Raw genomic sequence first — 14,017 nt, 5'->3', positions numbered from 1 at the left:
CAGGGAAAGTGGAGAAGTGTGCTGGGTATTGTCTGGAGCAGAGGCTGGGCTAAAAACAGCATCCTCTGCAGCCCTGGTGCCTGTCTAAGAATGATAAGAGTGGGGGAGAGCAGGAGCAGCTCAGACTGATTCCCAAGTTCCTTTCATCTTCATGTCCAGGACATGTGGGCTGAGCCAGCAGGCACCCAGTTCCCAACTGGTGACCTTGAGCCTTGCTGTCCTCATCTACAAAATGGGCCTAAGAAAATACTGATAGAAGCAAACAGGTCATGGTGAGGATTAAATGAAACTATGAATGCAAAATGTTTGACACAGTGCCCAGCACACAGTTAGTGCTCAGGAAAGATGATTAAAATCATGAATATTACTAATACATTGGGAGTTCCCACTGTGGCTCAGCGGTAATGAACCCAAGTAGTATCCATGAGGATGCGGGTTCGATCTCTGGCCTTGCTCAGTGGGTTAAGGATCCGGTGTTGCTGTGAGCTATGGAATAGGTCACAAACACAGCTCAGATCTGGGGTGGCTGTGGCTGTGGTGTAGGCTGGCAGCTGCAGCTCCAACTAGACCCTTAGCCTGGGAACTTCCATATGCTGCAGGTATGGCCCTTAAATAAGAAAAAAAAGTATTATTAATACATTAATTACTAATACATTACTGCAAGGTACATAAAATAATGAATATCATCCTAAGGACTTGAGGGTCGCCCTGAAAGATACCAAGAATTTGGGGCAGTTCACAGCTCTTATCTTTTAGAGGTTCATGGTAAGCCTGATCCACACAGAAATCTGACGAACACAGCAAAGCCACTTGGAGCCAAATGACTTGTAAACAGTATCTGCCACCAGAGAATGAAAAAGCGACTTAGAATTTAATCCTGGAGTTCCCATTGTGGCTCAGCAGGTTAAGAACCTAACTAGTATCCATGAGGATGTGGGTTTGATCCCTGGCCTCACTCACTGGGTTAAGGATCCAGCATTGCCATGAGCTGTGGTGTAGGTGGCAGACATGGCTTGGATCCCAAATGGCTGTGGCTGTGGTACAGGCCTGCAGCTGCAGCTCTGATTTGACCCCTAGCCTGGGAACCTATGCTGCAGGTGCGACCCTAAAAAGAAAAAAAAAAAAAAAGGAAACAAGAGAGTCTTTAATAATAAATTATTTGGCATCAATAAAAATATTTTTTTAAAAAAGAAGTTAATCCTGCTCCTAGTCTGACCATTCCCCCTTTTGCCTTGATTTTGAACAAAGCTAAGACCTCTAAGGCCATCAGGTACATGTATCAGGCACTCTAGGACTTGAAGAGGTAAGAGATCCCCAGGCCAAAAGTAGTAGAAAGACTTCGGGAGATGACAGACCTCAAGCTGGTTGAGTCCAGCATAAATTCTCAGAGGGCAGAGACTTTGGTGTGTTTAGCCCACAGCTGGGACCCTGGTGCGTAGGACAGCAGATGTGCCCTGACCTGGCCAATAGCGGATGCTCTGTACATAGAGAGTGAATGAATGGCCCTCTCCTCTGCTCTCCCTCCAACGCTATAGTAAAAGGATGTCTGTCTGGGTGAAAACAAGCCGTTTCTGCCTCTCAGAAGCTGTGTGGCCTTGAGAAAATTACTCAAACTCACTGAGCCTTCATTGCCTTGGGCAAGTTACTTAACAACTGTCTCGGAGGCTTTAGTTTCCATATCTGCAAGATGATGCTGACATTGGTACTTACCTCCAGGGTCTATATGATAATTCCATGAGGTAGTAGATGAGGAATGCTTGGCACAGTCTGGGTGTGTGTGGAGCAAGCACAAATGTACCAGATAAGGGGACCCACTAATCTGTAGGCATTAGCATGTGCAAGGAGCTGCCCAGAAGCCCTAACGAATGGTGCTCCGTTGGGGGAGAGGGCCTGACTGCTGGAAAGGGAAGGGCACTAAGGCCGCCTATGCGAATCAGGTCCCACCCATTTTCCTCACCATTGAGAACTGGCTTCACATGGCCTCCAGCTCCCTGCAGGACTCCACAGGCACAGGCTGCTCACAGGGCACCACCTGCTCTATCGCGTCTTTAAAGTGCTCACTGAAATGAAGAGTTAGGCAGATGGGGCCAGATTTCAGCCAAAGGCTCTTTGGGAGGTAAATTCACCTTTTCAGACTTTGAGATACAACTAAGACCCCCAAAAGGAGTCATTTACTGAGTAAATCACAGAGACCCTGATTCATTCAACTAAGTTGTGTGGGGCATTTGGGGATGTAATTGAAAATGAATGAGACAGGCTTTCTGCCTTCAGTATCTTCAGTGTCACTTGGCCACGATTCAGTCGCAAGGGGCAAAAGGTTCAAAAGGCGCCTGTGGGAAAAAAATAACTGCGCTCCACCTGTCAGTAGTTTCTGACCCACAGGGCTTTCTTGAAGCATCCAGCTCTGGCCTTCTAAGGACCCCATCCAGAAGAACAAGGGCAAAGGACCAAGACTGGTCCCTCAAAGCAGGTGGACTTCTCTCTGTCTTACATATGGGCTCTCCTTTAACAAAGGGCCCAGGGCAAATAAGAACCTAGGTGACCTTGACAACTGCTGGTCTAAGATATAGTCATGTTGCTGGTTTTTAATCTCAATCATACTCTCACATACTTTTAAGGACCATCTAATCATCACCTTGTTGTTGCCAAGGAAACTGAGGCACAGAAAGTCATTTCCATCAGCTTAGGGTAGCAGTGACCCAAAAAGGACTGTTGGCTGCCATATGCATGAGATGAGCATATGGAATAGGGAGAATAGGGAGGGGGGGACTACATTCTATCCTAGGGAGCAGACAGCTGAGAAATCCATGAGTGCCTGGTTTCCGAGAAATGGGGGTGGATTCACCCTGACAAGCCATTTCATTGAGCCTTTATGATATTCCCAGGCAATAAATGTTATTATTATTATTGCCATTTTACATACAAAGCTTGAGGACAAGAAACAGCTGGCCAAGATCATGGAGCAGGTAAGTGATGGAGCTAGGATTTGATTCAGGTCTCCAGGGCTCAAGAGCCCAAACACTGAACCCCTCACTCCACAGTTTCCAGTGCAGCAGCCCTCCTCCTCCAAGCTTTCCACGACCTCCTGTGTGAGTCAAACCCACCTGGGCCCCAGCTGGGCCCACTGCCACCTCCACCTCTGCCTCTCCTTCTTGAGGGACCTGTCCATCTCCTTCATCAGCCTATAGTCTCCTTAAAAGAAGGGTCCTGTCTCAAGCCCCATGTATATCTTTCTCAGGCTGTGGTGTTTGGCACATAGTATGTATTCAGTATTGATTAACCCAATGAATAAATAAAAACCTTCCTTTCCTTGGAGGTGTTTAGGAGACTGATTCGATATTTATTCCCAGATCAGAAGAAGTGCCAGGAGAGGAAAGAATATAATGAGCAAGTGGCCAGTTCAGGTTTCAAGGGGTCCTGAGAAGTCACTGGTGGCCACCGTTTCATTCCCAGCCAAGGCCAGTCAGTACTGGGTCCTCAGAGGGGCTCAGACACAAGGCATCATTTTCCAGCTTGTCTCTGTCACTGGACTCCAGCCTCATCAGTGTTCAGAAAGCTGGAAAAAATTCATGTCATGTTGCACCAGAGACAGCCTCGAAATATATTATTATGTGGATATAAACCCTTAAATCATGCCATATCCATAGAGGAAGTCAAATCCATTCTCTCTAGATAGACTATAAATTGCAATGAAAAAGATCTGTTATCATTGCTTTCCAAACTAAGTTATGGTGAGTATTTTTAATCTCATTTTCCATTGTAAATTATTTGCAATAATAATGGGCCAAGCATTTAAATGCTACCTAATAATCTTATTTCTGGTCCTACTTAACACATTACCAAGTTTACAACTCTCTGTTACCCATCATTTCTTGAGTATTAATTAGCAGAGTAATGACTCAGAGTGATCACTGTCATGGAACTAAATTAATATCTCATCCATAATGTGAAGGACATCTCAAAGGTATCATGAATATCAGAGAGTTGATTCTGCGAGAGTTATTAGCTAGTGCACATTAATAAAGCTGCCAGCATAACAGGGAAAAGTTCCACTGTGTGGAATCAGATGCTTACGGAGGACAGGTACGGAGTGGAGTGCAGGCACGTGGTTCACATTTTATGAAGTGAACTTACGATGCACTGTATTTTTTTCATAGACCCTTAACTTTGCTGTAATTTCTCCTTCTTCCTTTGCTAGAATTCAACCAACTCTTACCAGTCACTGGGTGTTTTCCTCTCTCCCATGGGTGCAATCAACCTGTTGAGAGATGTTATGCCCCCAGCCCTAGGGATGCCTGAGTTATGGGGAGATTCAGATGACTCATGGGCTTTTGGACCCATGAAGGGTGGACAGCTGCTGGCCCTTGGTGTTCCTTGTGCCCCAGAAATGCAGCTGTTAGTCCCCTGGCTTTCAAGGTGTGCAGCAGCTTTCCTTCCAAAAAAAGAGGCTGTAAAGACAAGAAATGGGGCATTCCCATTGTAGCTCAGTGGAAACAAACCCAACTAGTATCCATGAGGATGCGGGTTTGATCCCTGGCCTCGCTCAGTGGGTTAAGGATCAGGCATTGCCGGGAGCTGCGATGTAGGTCAAAGACTCAGCTCTGATCTGACATTGCTGTGGCTATGGCTTAGGCCAGCAGCTGTAACTCCAATTCGACCCATAGGCTGGGAACGTCCATATTTTGCAGGTACAGTCCTAAAAAAGCAAAAAGGCAAAGAAAATTTAAAAAAAAAGATAAGAAATGGAGGTGGCCAGATAAAGGTGGCTCTTGGGGCTCACGGGCCTACAGCACATGCGTAGGGAGGCCTGTGGGAGGAGCATTTTTTTCTGAATATTCCATAGTCTCCCTGAGGCCCCTAAGGCAAGCCAGCTTCCCAACAACCTGGACACTTAACAGCTGTTGATTCAGAGCTATTCCTCAAACATTCCCTGACCACCTGCTCTATGGTACTGCTTACCATGCCAAAAATAAAAGCGTGTTTGGAGAGATAAGTGAGTGCTCTAAGGAGAGGCAAAAGTACTCTTCTTTCCTCTGGACCTCTGTAGCCTTATAGATAGTCCAGCCCAGGCTCAGGGATCAGGGTCAACCTAGATCATACCCAGAAATGGAAATATCCACTGTTATTTATATATATATATATAAATATGTGTATGTATATATAATATAGTTTATATATTGTGTGTACATATAATATAGTTTATATATTATGTGTGTGTTTATACATATATATTTACATATGTGTGAGTGTGTGTGTATATACACACACACTTTTTAGGGCCACATGTGCGGCATATGGAAGTTCCCAGGCTAGGGGTCATACTGGAGCTTCAGCTACCAGCATACACCACAGCCACAGCAACGTGGGATCTGAGCTGTGTCTGCGACCTACACCACAGCTCACGGCAACACTGGATCCTTCACCACTGAGCGAGGCCAGGGATAGAACCTGCATCCTCATGGATCCTAGTTGGGTTTGTTAACTGCTGAGCCATGGAGGGAACTCCCCACCCTTACTTCTTAATGATAAAAGGTTTCTTTCCAATTGCACAGATTAGCTTGAGAAGATTAAAAAATGGCACATTACCAATGTCTGCTGCCATTCGTGTCAGTAGGCAGAACTGTACGTGAGCGTGAGTCCTCTGCTTCACACCCTGACTGGCTTCACGGTGTCCATCTAGCCCGGCACCTCTATGGATGGATGCTTGGGCAGATGCAGCAAGACTAAGTTGCTCTCAGCCGTGTGCTGCCAACCCCAATGGGAACCTGGGGACCATTAGCACAGATACCCACCTGGTGGGACAATGATTTTTTTTCAAGACACAAAGCCTCACTTTTAAGAGTACAGCTTTGGTTCAAATCTGGGTCCTGAAACTTCTTACATTTCTCTGTGCATGAGTTTTCTCATTTGTAAAACAGGGGTAGTCGTAACGGTACCATTTTCACTGGGGCAGGGTGAGGATTAAGTAAGTTAGTCCATGTGGAGCGCTGAGCGCTGTGTTTTGGGCTGAAAAGGTCATGTCTGCAGCTTGGGTGGCCCCTGAGAAGGGCCATGTGCTTAAACCAGGCACAGGGCTCTCCCTGGGTGCTGGATGCTCACCCAGCACACAGGACAGTGGTACTTACCTTAGACGCCTGATGGAGACTAAAGAAGATGATATCAGCCAAACCCTGAGATTTAGCAGGTACTTAACTAAATCAGCCATCTCAGACCTGGCTGCATATTAGAACCTCCTAAGGAACTTTTTTTGTTAACATTATTACCTTTTTAAAATGTTTGGTTTTTAAAAAGTTTTAGGGAGTTCCCGTCGTGGCGCAGTGGTTAACGAATCCGACTAGGAACCAGGAGGTTGTGGGTTCGGTCCCTGCCCTTGCTCAGTGGGTTAACGATCTGGCGTTGCCGTGAGCTGTGGTGTAGGTTGCAGACGCGGCTCGGATCCCGCGTTGCTGTGGCCCTGGCGTAGGCCAGCAGCTACAGCTCTGATTAGACCCCTAGCCTGGGAACCTCCATATGCCGCAGGAGCGGCCCAAGAAATAGCAAAAAGACAAAAAAAAAAAAGTTTTAGGCTACAGGAAAAATTAAAAAAAAAAAAAAAAAGGTACAGAGCATTCTTACCCTTCAGACCCAGCTTCCCCTCATGTTAACATTTTGTATCATTACAGTCCAGTTGTCAAAACTTAAGAAATTAGCACTGGTAAAATACTCTCAACTAAGGGATAGACTTTGCTCGGTGCCCACCCTTTTTCCTACTCATATTCTTTGTCTCCTCTAGGATCCAACCCAGAATCCCTTGGCATTTACTTATCATGTCTCCGTAGCCTCCTCCAGCCGGTGACAGTCCCTCTGTCTTTTGTTATCTCTTCTGACTCTGACACTTTTGAAGAATTCTGGCCATTACTGTGGGGTACCCATCACGCTGGGTTTGTGGGGTATTTTCTCCTTATTCTCAATATGCCTTACTGGGAAGGAGACAGAAGAAGCAGTAGCATCTCGAATCTAGAGGTGCATGACCTCAAAAGGTCTTATCACTGATGTATTAACCGTGGTCACTTGGTTACAATGGTGTCTGCTGGGCTGACGCATTTTAAGGCTACTGGTTTTCACTGTCATTAATAAATTCCTTGGAGGGGTACTTTATGCAAATAACCTATTTCCCTTTCATCTTTGCCCCACTGGTGTTCCCTTCACTCGTGCATCTTGCCTGCAACAATTACTGTGTTGTCTTAAGGAGGGTGAATTTCTCTTCCCTCTTTCTTTCCACATGTATTAATTGGAATTATTATGTAAAGAAGTGCTGTTTCTTCCCCCTCATTTATTTATTTACTCAGTAATTTCTTGAAATCATCATGGACTCGTGGATATTTATTTTATCTTATTTTATGGGACTGATAATCCAGTACTGCCATTCTTTATTTTGATACTCAAATCTGAGGCACTTTTTTAAATACCTATGCCTGGGACCCTCTCCAAATCAATTAAACCAGACTCTGTGGAGGTGGAACACAGGAAATCGTGTTTCTTGAAAGCTCCTCCTATGCACTAAATGTTAGTTCTTTCATTCTCCCTACCTGCTTTCTCTGTAAAGAAAAAAAAAAAAATCCTTCTTCCCAGTATTCTGCAGGATTTGTTCCCACCCTGGCCCTGCAGGGCTGATGACAGGCTGCAGCCACCTGGGGAACTGGCTCTGTGATTGTCACGCTCCACACCCTCACCCCTTCAACCCAGAGCCTCTCCTGGCCCAGAACAGCAACCTGAGTGCCAGAATACTCCCTTTGACAACAGTGGCCTCTTGATGTGGAAATTCTGCTGGTACTTCTTGTTGTTTTCACTTGGATCCTGTGGAGGAAGAAAAACACCATGGCAGCCTTTAGAAAGTCAGGCTTGAGAAAAGACTTAGGGAATTATAACCTTGAACTTTCCGAAGGAAGGGCTCCCTGAATGTCACGGTCGACGACAGCTGACAGCAGGCGGCAGGCTGACAACCAGGAAGGCAGTGACTGCAGTTGCTTTGGCTCGGCCTTCTTGAGTCTCACCAAACACTTTTCTGCCATTTGGGCAAAGTTTGAAAGTGTGAAAACAACCCCCACTTGTCTGAACATCTTTGAAACCGTAATAACCAAAGATGTCAATTTAATGCTCCCTTTATGAGATCAGTATGGAGCCAGCTACATTTTCATTCAAGGAGACGGCCTTCCTGAATAAGGAAATTGATCCTATAGCATCCTTTAGCTGGTTTCCTATTTCCCTCTATTCCTAGGTACCAAATCAATCTCATGCTATTTTTAGAAACCCTATTGTTTCCTTAGTCAGGTTGATGCCAATAATATGTCCAGAACTTAAAAGAATCGGATTTAAAACTGATTTGTACTGAAATAAAAGATTAACCCCGGGTCTACCATGGCAACATGTTTCGTATTGTTCCCCAAATTATGTCATATGAATCTGGGGAGATTTGTCTCAGGTATCTCTTTCCTTTTGTTTAATTTTTTCCTTCCTAGTGGTCAGTTCCAACTTGAATTTTTCCTACCATGCACTATCTATATCAAAAACACCTTCTGGAGTTCCCGTCGTGGCTCAGTGGTTAACGAATTCGACTAGGAACCATGAGGTTGCGGGTTCGATCCCTGGCCTCACTCAGTGGGTTAAGGATCTGGCATTGCCATGAGCTGTGGTGTAGGTCGAAGACGCAGCTCGGATCCGGCCTTACTGTGGCTGTGGTGTAGGCCAATGGCTACAGCTCTGATTCAACCCCTAGCCTGGGAACCTCCATATGCCGCAGGTGCAGCCCTAAAAAAAGACCAAAAAAAAAAAAAAAGAAAGAAAACACCTTCTATTAAAATTTTAAGGGGATTCCCATTTCTCGGGTAAATAAATAGGTGAACACTGCAATAACTAGACAGGACAGGATCTGCTGTCTCACTAGAGAACATAGAAGCACTTCCAAGAGAGGCGTAAGAGAGATGCGGAGTACTGCCTCAGCGCAGCATGTGACCCAGGGTGAAGAAGGTTTAAATGCTGCCTGACAAAAATAAATCTCTCTTCCTGGAAGGACTTTAACCTCAGAGGAGAGGAAGCTCAAAGGTTTATTGTTGTCAGAGCCGCAACCTCAACACCCCTTTTGATAAAAGACTTCGATCCCTGACCCCAGGAAAGTTGCTACTCTAAAAGCCATTTGTGTATTGATCTCCTCTGAAGAAAGCAAATAGGTATCTAGTGGGATGCGCGCCCCTGGGAAACCAAGTTACTGTACTTAGAGTAGAGCTTGGAGGGGGACCCCAGGGCATCAGGCGCGGTGAGGTGATGTGCAGGAAGCTGGGATGCCTTTTAGGAGATGTGCAAAGGAGAGACCAAGAAGAGCTTAGCCTCTGCAACAAGGCAAAGTGTGAGTGGAGGCGAGTGTGGCTCAAGGGAGGGAGGTGTGTCCACTGGGATATAGTGACATCTCTTATCACATAGACTTCAAGAGAGAAGAGGTGGCATGGCCAGAACAGAAACCAGTCTGAGACCAGGCTCTTGGGTGGTTAGCTATTGAATAACCCTACATCGGGGGACCCCCCCCCCTCCCCAACCCCCATGTGTTAACCTTGTTCATATTAACTTGAAGAAATGAGCCCGTGTGTCTCCTTTGAGATGGAGGCAGGCATGTAGAGACAGAAGAGGGATGGGACTGTCAGGCTACCCTGCAGGAGCTGAGGGTTTGGAATTTCTTGATATGGAGGCCCTAGATTTGAGAATGTGGTCAATCTAAAGAAACAAGAAGAGAACAGTGGCTTTGTACCTGCTACCTTTCTCCCAGGGCATCAGACTTGGATCATCAGCTTCCTGTTACTGGAGGAGAAATTGCCTTTAGAGGCCTGCCGTTTCGCTGCTGCCTCCATATACATGTCCTTCAACAACAGAAATTCCACAAAATATTTCTTGAGCACCTGCTAGGAACAAGACAAAGCTCTGCTCTTATGAACAGACAGTAAGCAAAGGAATATCCCCAGCAGTTTGAGAGAGCGCTGAAGGCCGTCAAGAAAATAAATCCAAGTGATGTGGGGTGAAGGGGCCAGTGTTCGGGTAAGACCATCCTGAAGAGGAGACATTTGAGTTGATGCCCAGCCGTGGGAAGCAGTGAGCTGGTGGGCGAGCAGTCCAGCTAGGTGACTGCCCTCAAGAGCTAAGGTTCCAGGGTCAGGACCAGCTCAGTCAAGTACATGATCACAGAGGCCAGGAAGGCGGGAGCATAGTGGACAAGGCTGGGTGGGTTAGGAGAAGGCTCTAGAGAGGAACCAGGTCACAGAACCCACCATGGCTTTAGAAGCCCCATTGTTTTGGAAGCAGCTGGAGGATTTGGGGTGGGCTTGGGTGGGGAAGGAGGATGATCTGTGTTTTTTTTAATTGTTTTTCTTTTTAGGGCTGCACCTGTGGCCTATGGAGGTTCCCAGGCTAGGGGTTGAATCGGGGCTGTGGCTGCCGGCCTACATCACAGCCACGGCAACGCGGGATCCGAGCCACACCCATGACCTATGCCACAGCTCACGGCCATGCCAGATTCTTAATCCAATGAGCAAGACCAGGGATCGAACCTGCATCTTCATGGATAAGAGTCAGGTTCTCAACCCGCTGAGCCACCACAGGAGCTCCTTTAATTTCTTTTATTAAGGTACAGTTGATTTACAATGTCGTGTCAATTTCTGCTGCATGGTTTTGTTTTGTAACTATCTTCATAGCTGTTTGGGCTGAACAGACTGTAGGGGGCAAGAGTGGACAGGAGGGCAACAGTCGGGTCTCCTTACTATATTGTTTCTAAATCCCCAAAGCCTGAATGTCCTGCAGCACACTTTTAACCTGGCTGTTTGATCACCAAGGTCACAGTTTATTTCACAACCCCAGAACCTCTCTCCACTTGCATCTGGCTTACACATCAGAAAAGCCATGTGTTGAATTCATTTAACTTGAAAGTATGGTTTCAAGTGCTTATCAGCTTTTTAAAGATAACATCTTACATCCATCAGTGAAAGGAACTTTTTTGTTTTGTTTTGTTTGCTTTAATTAGCTATCTGATTTTCCTCCTGCAGGGATCCCAATCACCCTTCGGTACCTTATCACTACTACGAACCTTTTGGACCCGATGAATGCACAATGTACCTCTCCCATGAGCGAGGCCGGAAGGGCAGTCATCACCGCTTCATCACAGAGAAACGCGTCTTTAAGAACTGGGCACGGACATTCAATATTCACTTTTTTCAACCAGACTGGAAACCAGACTCATTGGCTGTAAATCATCCTGAGAACAAACCCGTGTTCTGAGGAATGTGTGTGGTCAGGCTGAATTCCCAAGGACCACGGTATCAGATATCAGACATCCGGCCACTGAACCTCCTGAACCACCAGACACAAAAGAGGAACAGACCTGGTCGCAGGGATGGCTTCATACCCCAGGAGGTACCACAGACAGAGGCATGATTGCAGAACCGTGCCCTTGGCTTGTGAGGGAATATTCCAGAAATGGATCCATCCCGATGAGTGTTGTCCCTTTCAAAAGGGGTTACCTAAGGCGCTGAAGACTCATTTCCGTGATGCTGCCATGGCTAAAAACATTTTGGCTCTCTTTAAGTATTGCCTTTGAAACGGAAATGTGAGCAACTCAACCATATTACTTGTGCTCCTTTATAGAAATATCACATCAAAAGACATTTTTTTTTTCTATCAAACTGTATCCCCACCTGAGCTATAACCTTTGTCATCTGTTGGACTCTGTACGTGTGATTTGTAAAAAGCAGCCTGAGAGTATGGATGTGATTTCTGAAGAGTACATCTCCCTGACTTTCATAAAGCGAATGCCCAATATTTATTTATTGAGAGTTTTTTAGTGCGCTCTCTGCCAGTATTTTTATAGATTATGATTATGTGGTTATTTGTCCTTCCTCACTCTTTAATTCCAAGTGACGGCTGGAAAAGGCCTGGAACTGGGAGGTGGTTTGGGGCTTGGAAATATCGCATTGCAGTTTTTGAACCCTCGGGCTTCGAGAACAGCGATGACATTTTCCAATGTGCAAAAATATTCCAAACGACAAAATGAAAACCCATACCTGTGTCATTCAAACAAAAAAGATACCAACAAGAGAAACTTAAAAAGATAGTTTGCCTCAGTAATAATTGATGTAGGTCACTTTCCTTAAGCCCTAGTTTCCTCTTCTGCAAAATGATGTCGTCACTGTACCAGATGACCCCTTAAATGTCATTCCAAATCTGAAATTCTCTCAAAGAGCCTCTCATTGACCCATGCAAGGACTTTGCGCTTGGAATGGTGGGGCTCCCACAGTAGCAGGAGCCTTATATTTTAGGGGGCCTTTATTCCCCTACTACCTATCTCCCTCTTGTGGTTGAAAAAATACCTCCTCCCTGGTCCCCATTGGAATAATTCCATCCTCTGCTTCTCTGGTGCTTCTTGCACCAAAAAAAAAAAAAAAAAAAAAAGAGAGAGAGAAGGAGAGAGAGAAACATCCATGCAATTCCCTGGCTACAAGAGCAAGGAACTGCACTTCTGTGAGTCTGTGAGGAGAAAATACCAGGAGGTTCCCCATCATACGACTCGCTTATCTTATGAACTACTCAGATTGACTCACTGCAAACCTTACAGTATTTTCACTGCCGTTCCCTGGTCTGCAGGAGTATAAAGGACTTATTTTATTCAGAGCCAAGATAAGCTAGTATGAAAGATTTTCATTTACACAAGTAACATTGCTCAAAAGTAGCCTTTTGAAAATATACCGATGTTTTCTTTACACATAACTTAGGAGGCATTAATTTCCCTAATGTTGAATGTGAAGGCACCAGCAAATATTACGGATGGAGACTGACATTGTTTTACAAAACATGACCTGGTGTTTGATTAAAGGTGGTTTCTCATAGTTCCACCTCTTTTCCCTTTCCTTAATTAGCACTAAGTTTCCATTCCCCTGCACTAACTAGTACTATCCATTATATGGAGTACTGTTGTTGCAATGTAAACACAGCTCAGATATTTATATAGCAAAAAAAAAAAAAAAGTGTTGGTTTTATTGTGATGTGACTGGAGCTGTAAAAAGCCAATGCCACTGAAAGGTCTGTCCAATACATACTGGGATGTGTTCTTTAATTTTTCTCAGTTTTGAAAGAGAAAGAAGAATTAGATTCCAGCACAGTGTCTTCTACAGCATGGACTCTGAACAGACAGTACTTTATGAACTTATGAAAAGGCATAAGAATTTTACATAAATGATTCATAAGCCACCTTTCCCATCACTGGAAGAGATTATATTGCTCAGATGTAAGTAGCTCCTTTAACAAGTTTTGTATTTTTAGGGAAATTTGGAAAGGTGTTCTTGGGACCTGCAAAGATGTACCTAAGTTACCTAATCTAATAATAGCGCAAATGTCTGTATTATCCTCAAGTTTTAGGGTTTTGTTTTCTCTTTGAAGACAGTGTGATAGCTCCATCTTTTTTGTAACGTTTCCTTCTCCAATACTCAACAGAGTGTAAAGCAAAGGAATTCTGAAATTCCTGGCTTCCTTGGGAAGTATTTTAAATCTACATGTGGCTAGGATATGTATGTGAGTTTATATTTTTTAAAACATGGTGTAAATATGTAAGAAATGATCACTGGGGCAGTGGTGTGGATTATAGCATTTAAAGAAAATATTTAGAATTCTGATAGATTGTGCTGCTGGACCTGGTTGTGGGCAATTGAACCCTTATCTTGCCACTGTCATTTCATGACTATCAGTCTTAACACCATTCAACACCATTAAAATCAACTCTGATATAAAAGACTGCAAAACCATGTTCACAGACCTCAGTGATTTCAATATCCGACTGGGTTTGAAGCCTAAGTTATATTCGTTATGGTGTATACCTTTTTCCTCTCTCCCCAGCTGTGTCATCCGCTTCCTCGTAGCTTTTAAGACCACAGTAATACAAAGCCACGGCTGGCCCATCCGTGGCATCTGTTATTCCAACACAAGAACATTTGGCAGAGGCCATTACAAT

The 14,017-nt window shown here is 44.8% G+C and overlaps 1 protein-coding gene across 1 annotated transcript in view; it reads left to right on the top strand.

Annotated features, from left to right (window-relative positions):
- Positions 1–13,808, top strand: part of ST6GALNAC5 (ST6 N-acetylgalactosaminide alpha-2,6-sialyltransferase 5) — a 183,082-nt gene extending 169,274 nt beyond the window's left edge. The window contains exon 5 of the mRNA XM_047794364.1: positions 11,064–13,808. Coding sequence (XP_047650320.1) covers positions 11,064–11,295 — 232 coding nt within the window. The 3' untranslated portion in view covers positions 11,296–13,808. The remainder of the gene's footprint in view (positions 1–11,063) is intronic.
- The last annotated feature ends 209 nt before the right edge of the window (positions 13,809–14,017 follow it).

The sequence above is a fragment of the Phacochoerus africanus genome, chromosome 8 (genome assembly GCF_016906955.1).
Source record: "Phacochoerus africanus isolate WHEZ1 chromosome 8, ROS_Pafr_v1, whole genome shotgun sequence".
Classification (NCBI taxonomy): domain Eukaryota; kingdom Metazoa; phylum Chordata; class Mammalia; order Artiodactyla; family Suidae; genus Phacochoerus; species Phacochoerus africanus.
Note: the sequence above shows the minus strand (reverse complement) of the source record. Positions and strands in the feature narration are given on the sequence as shown.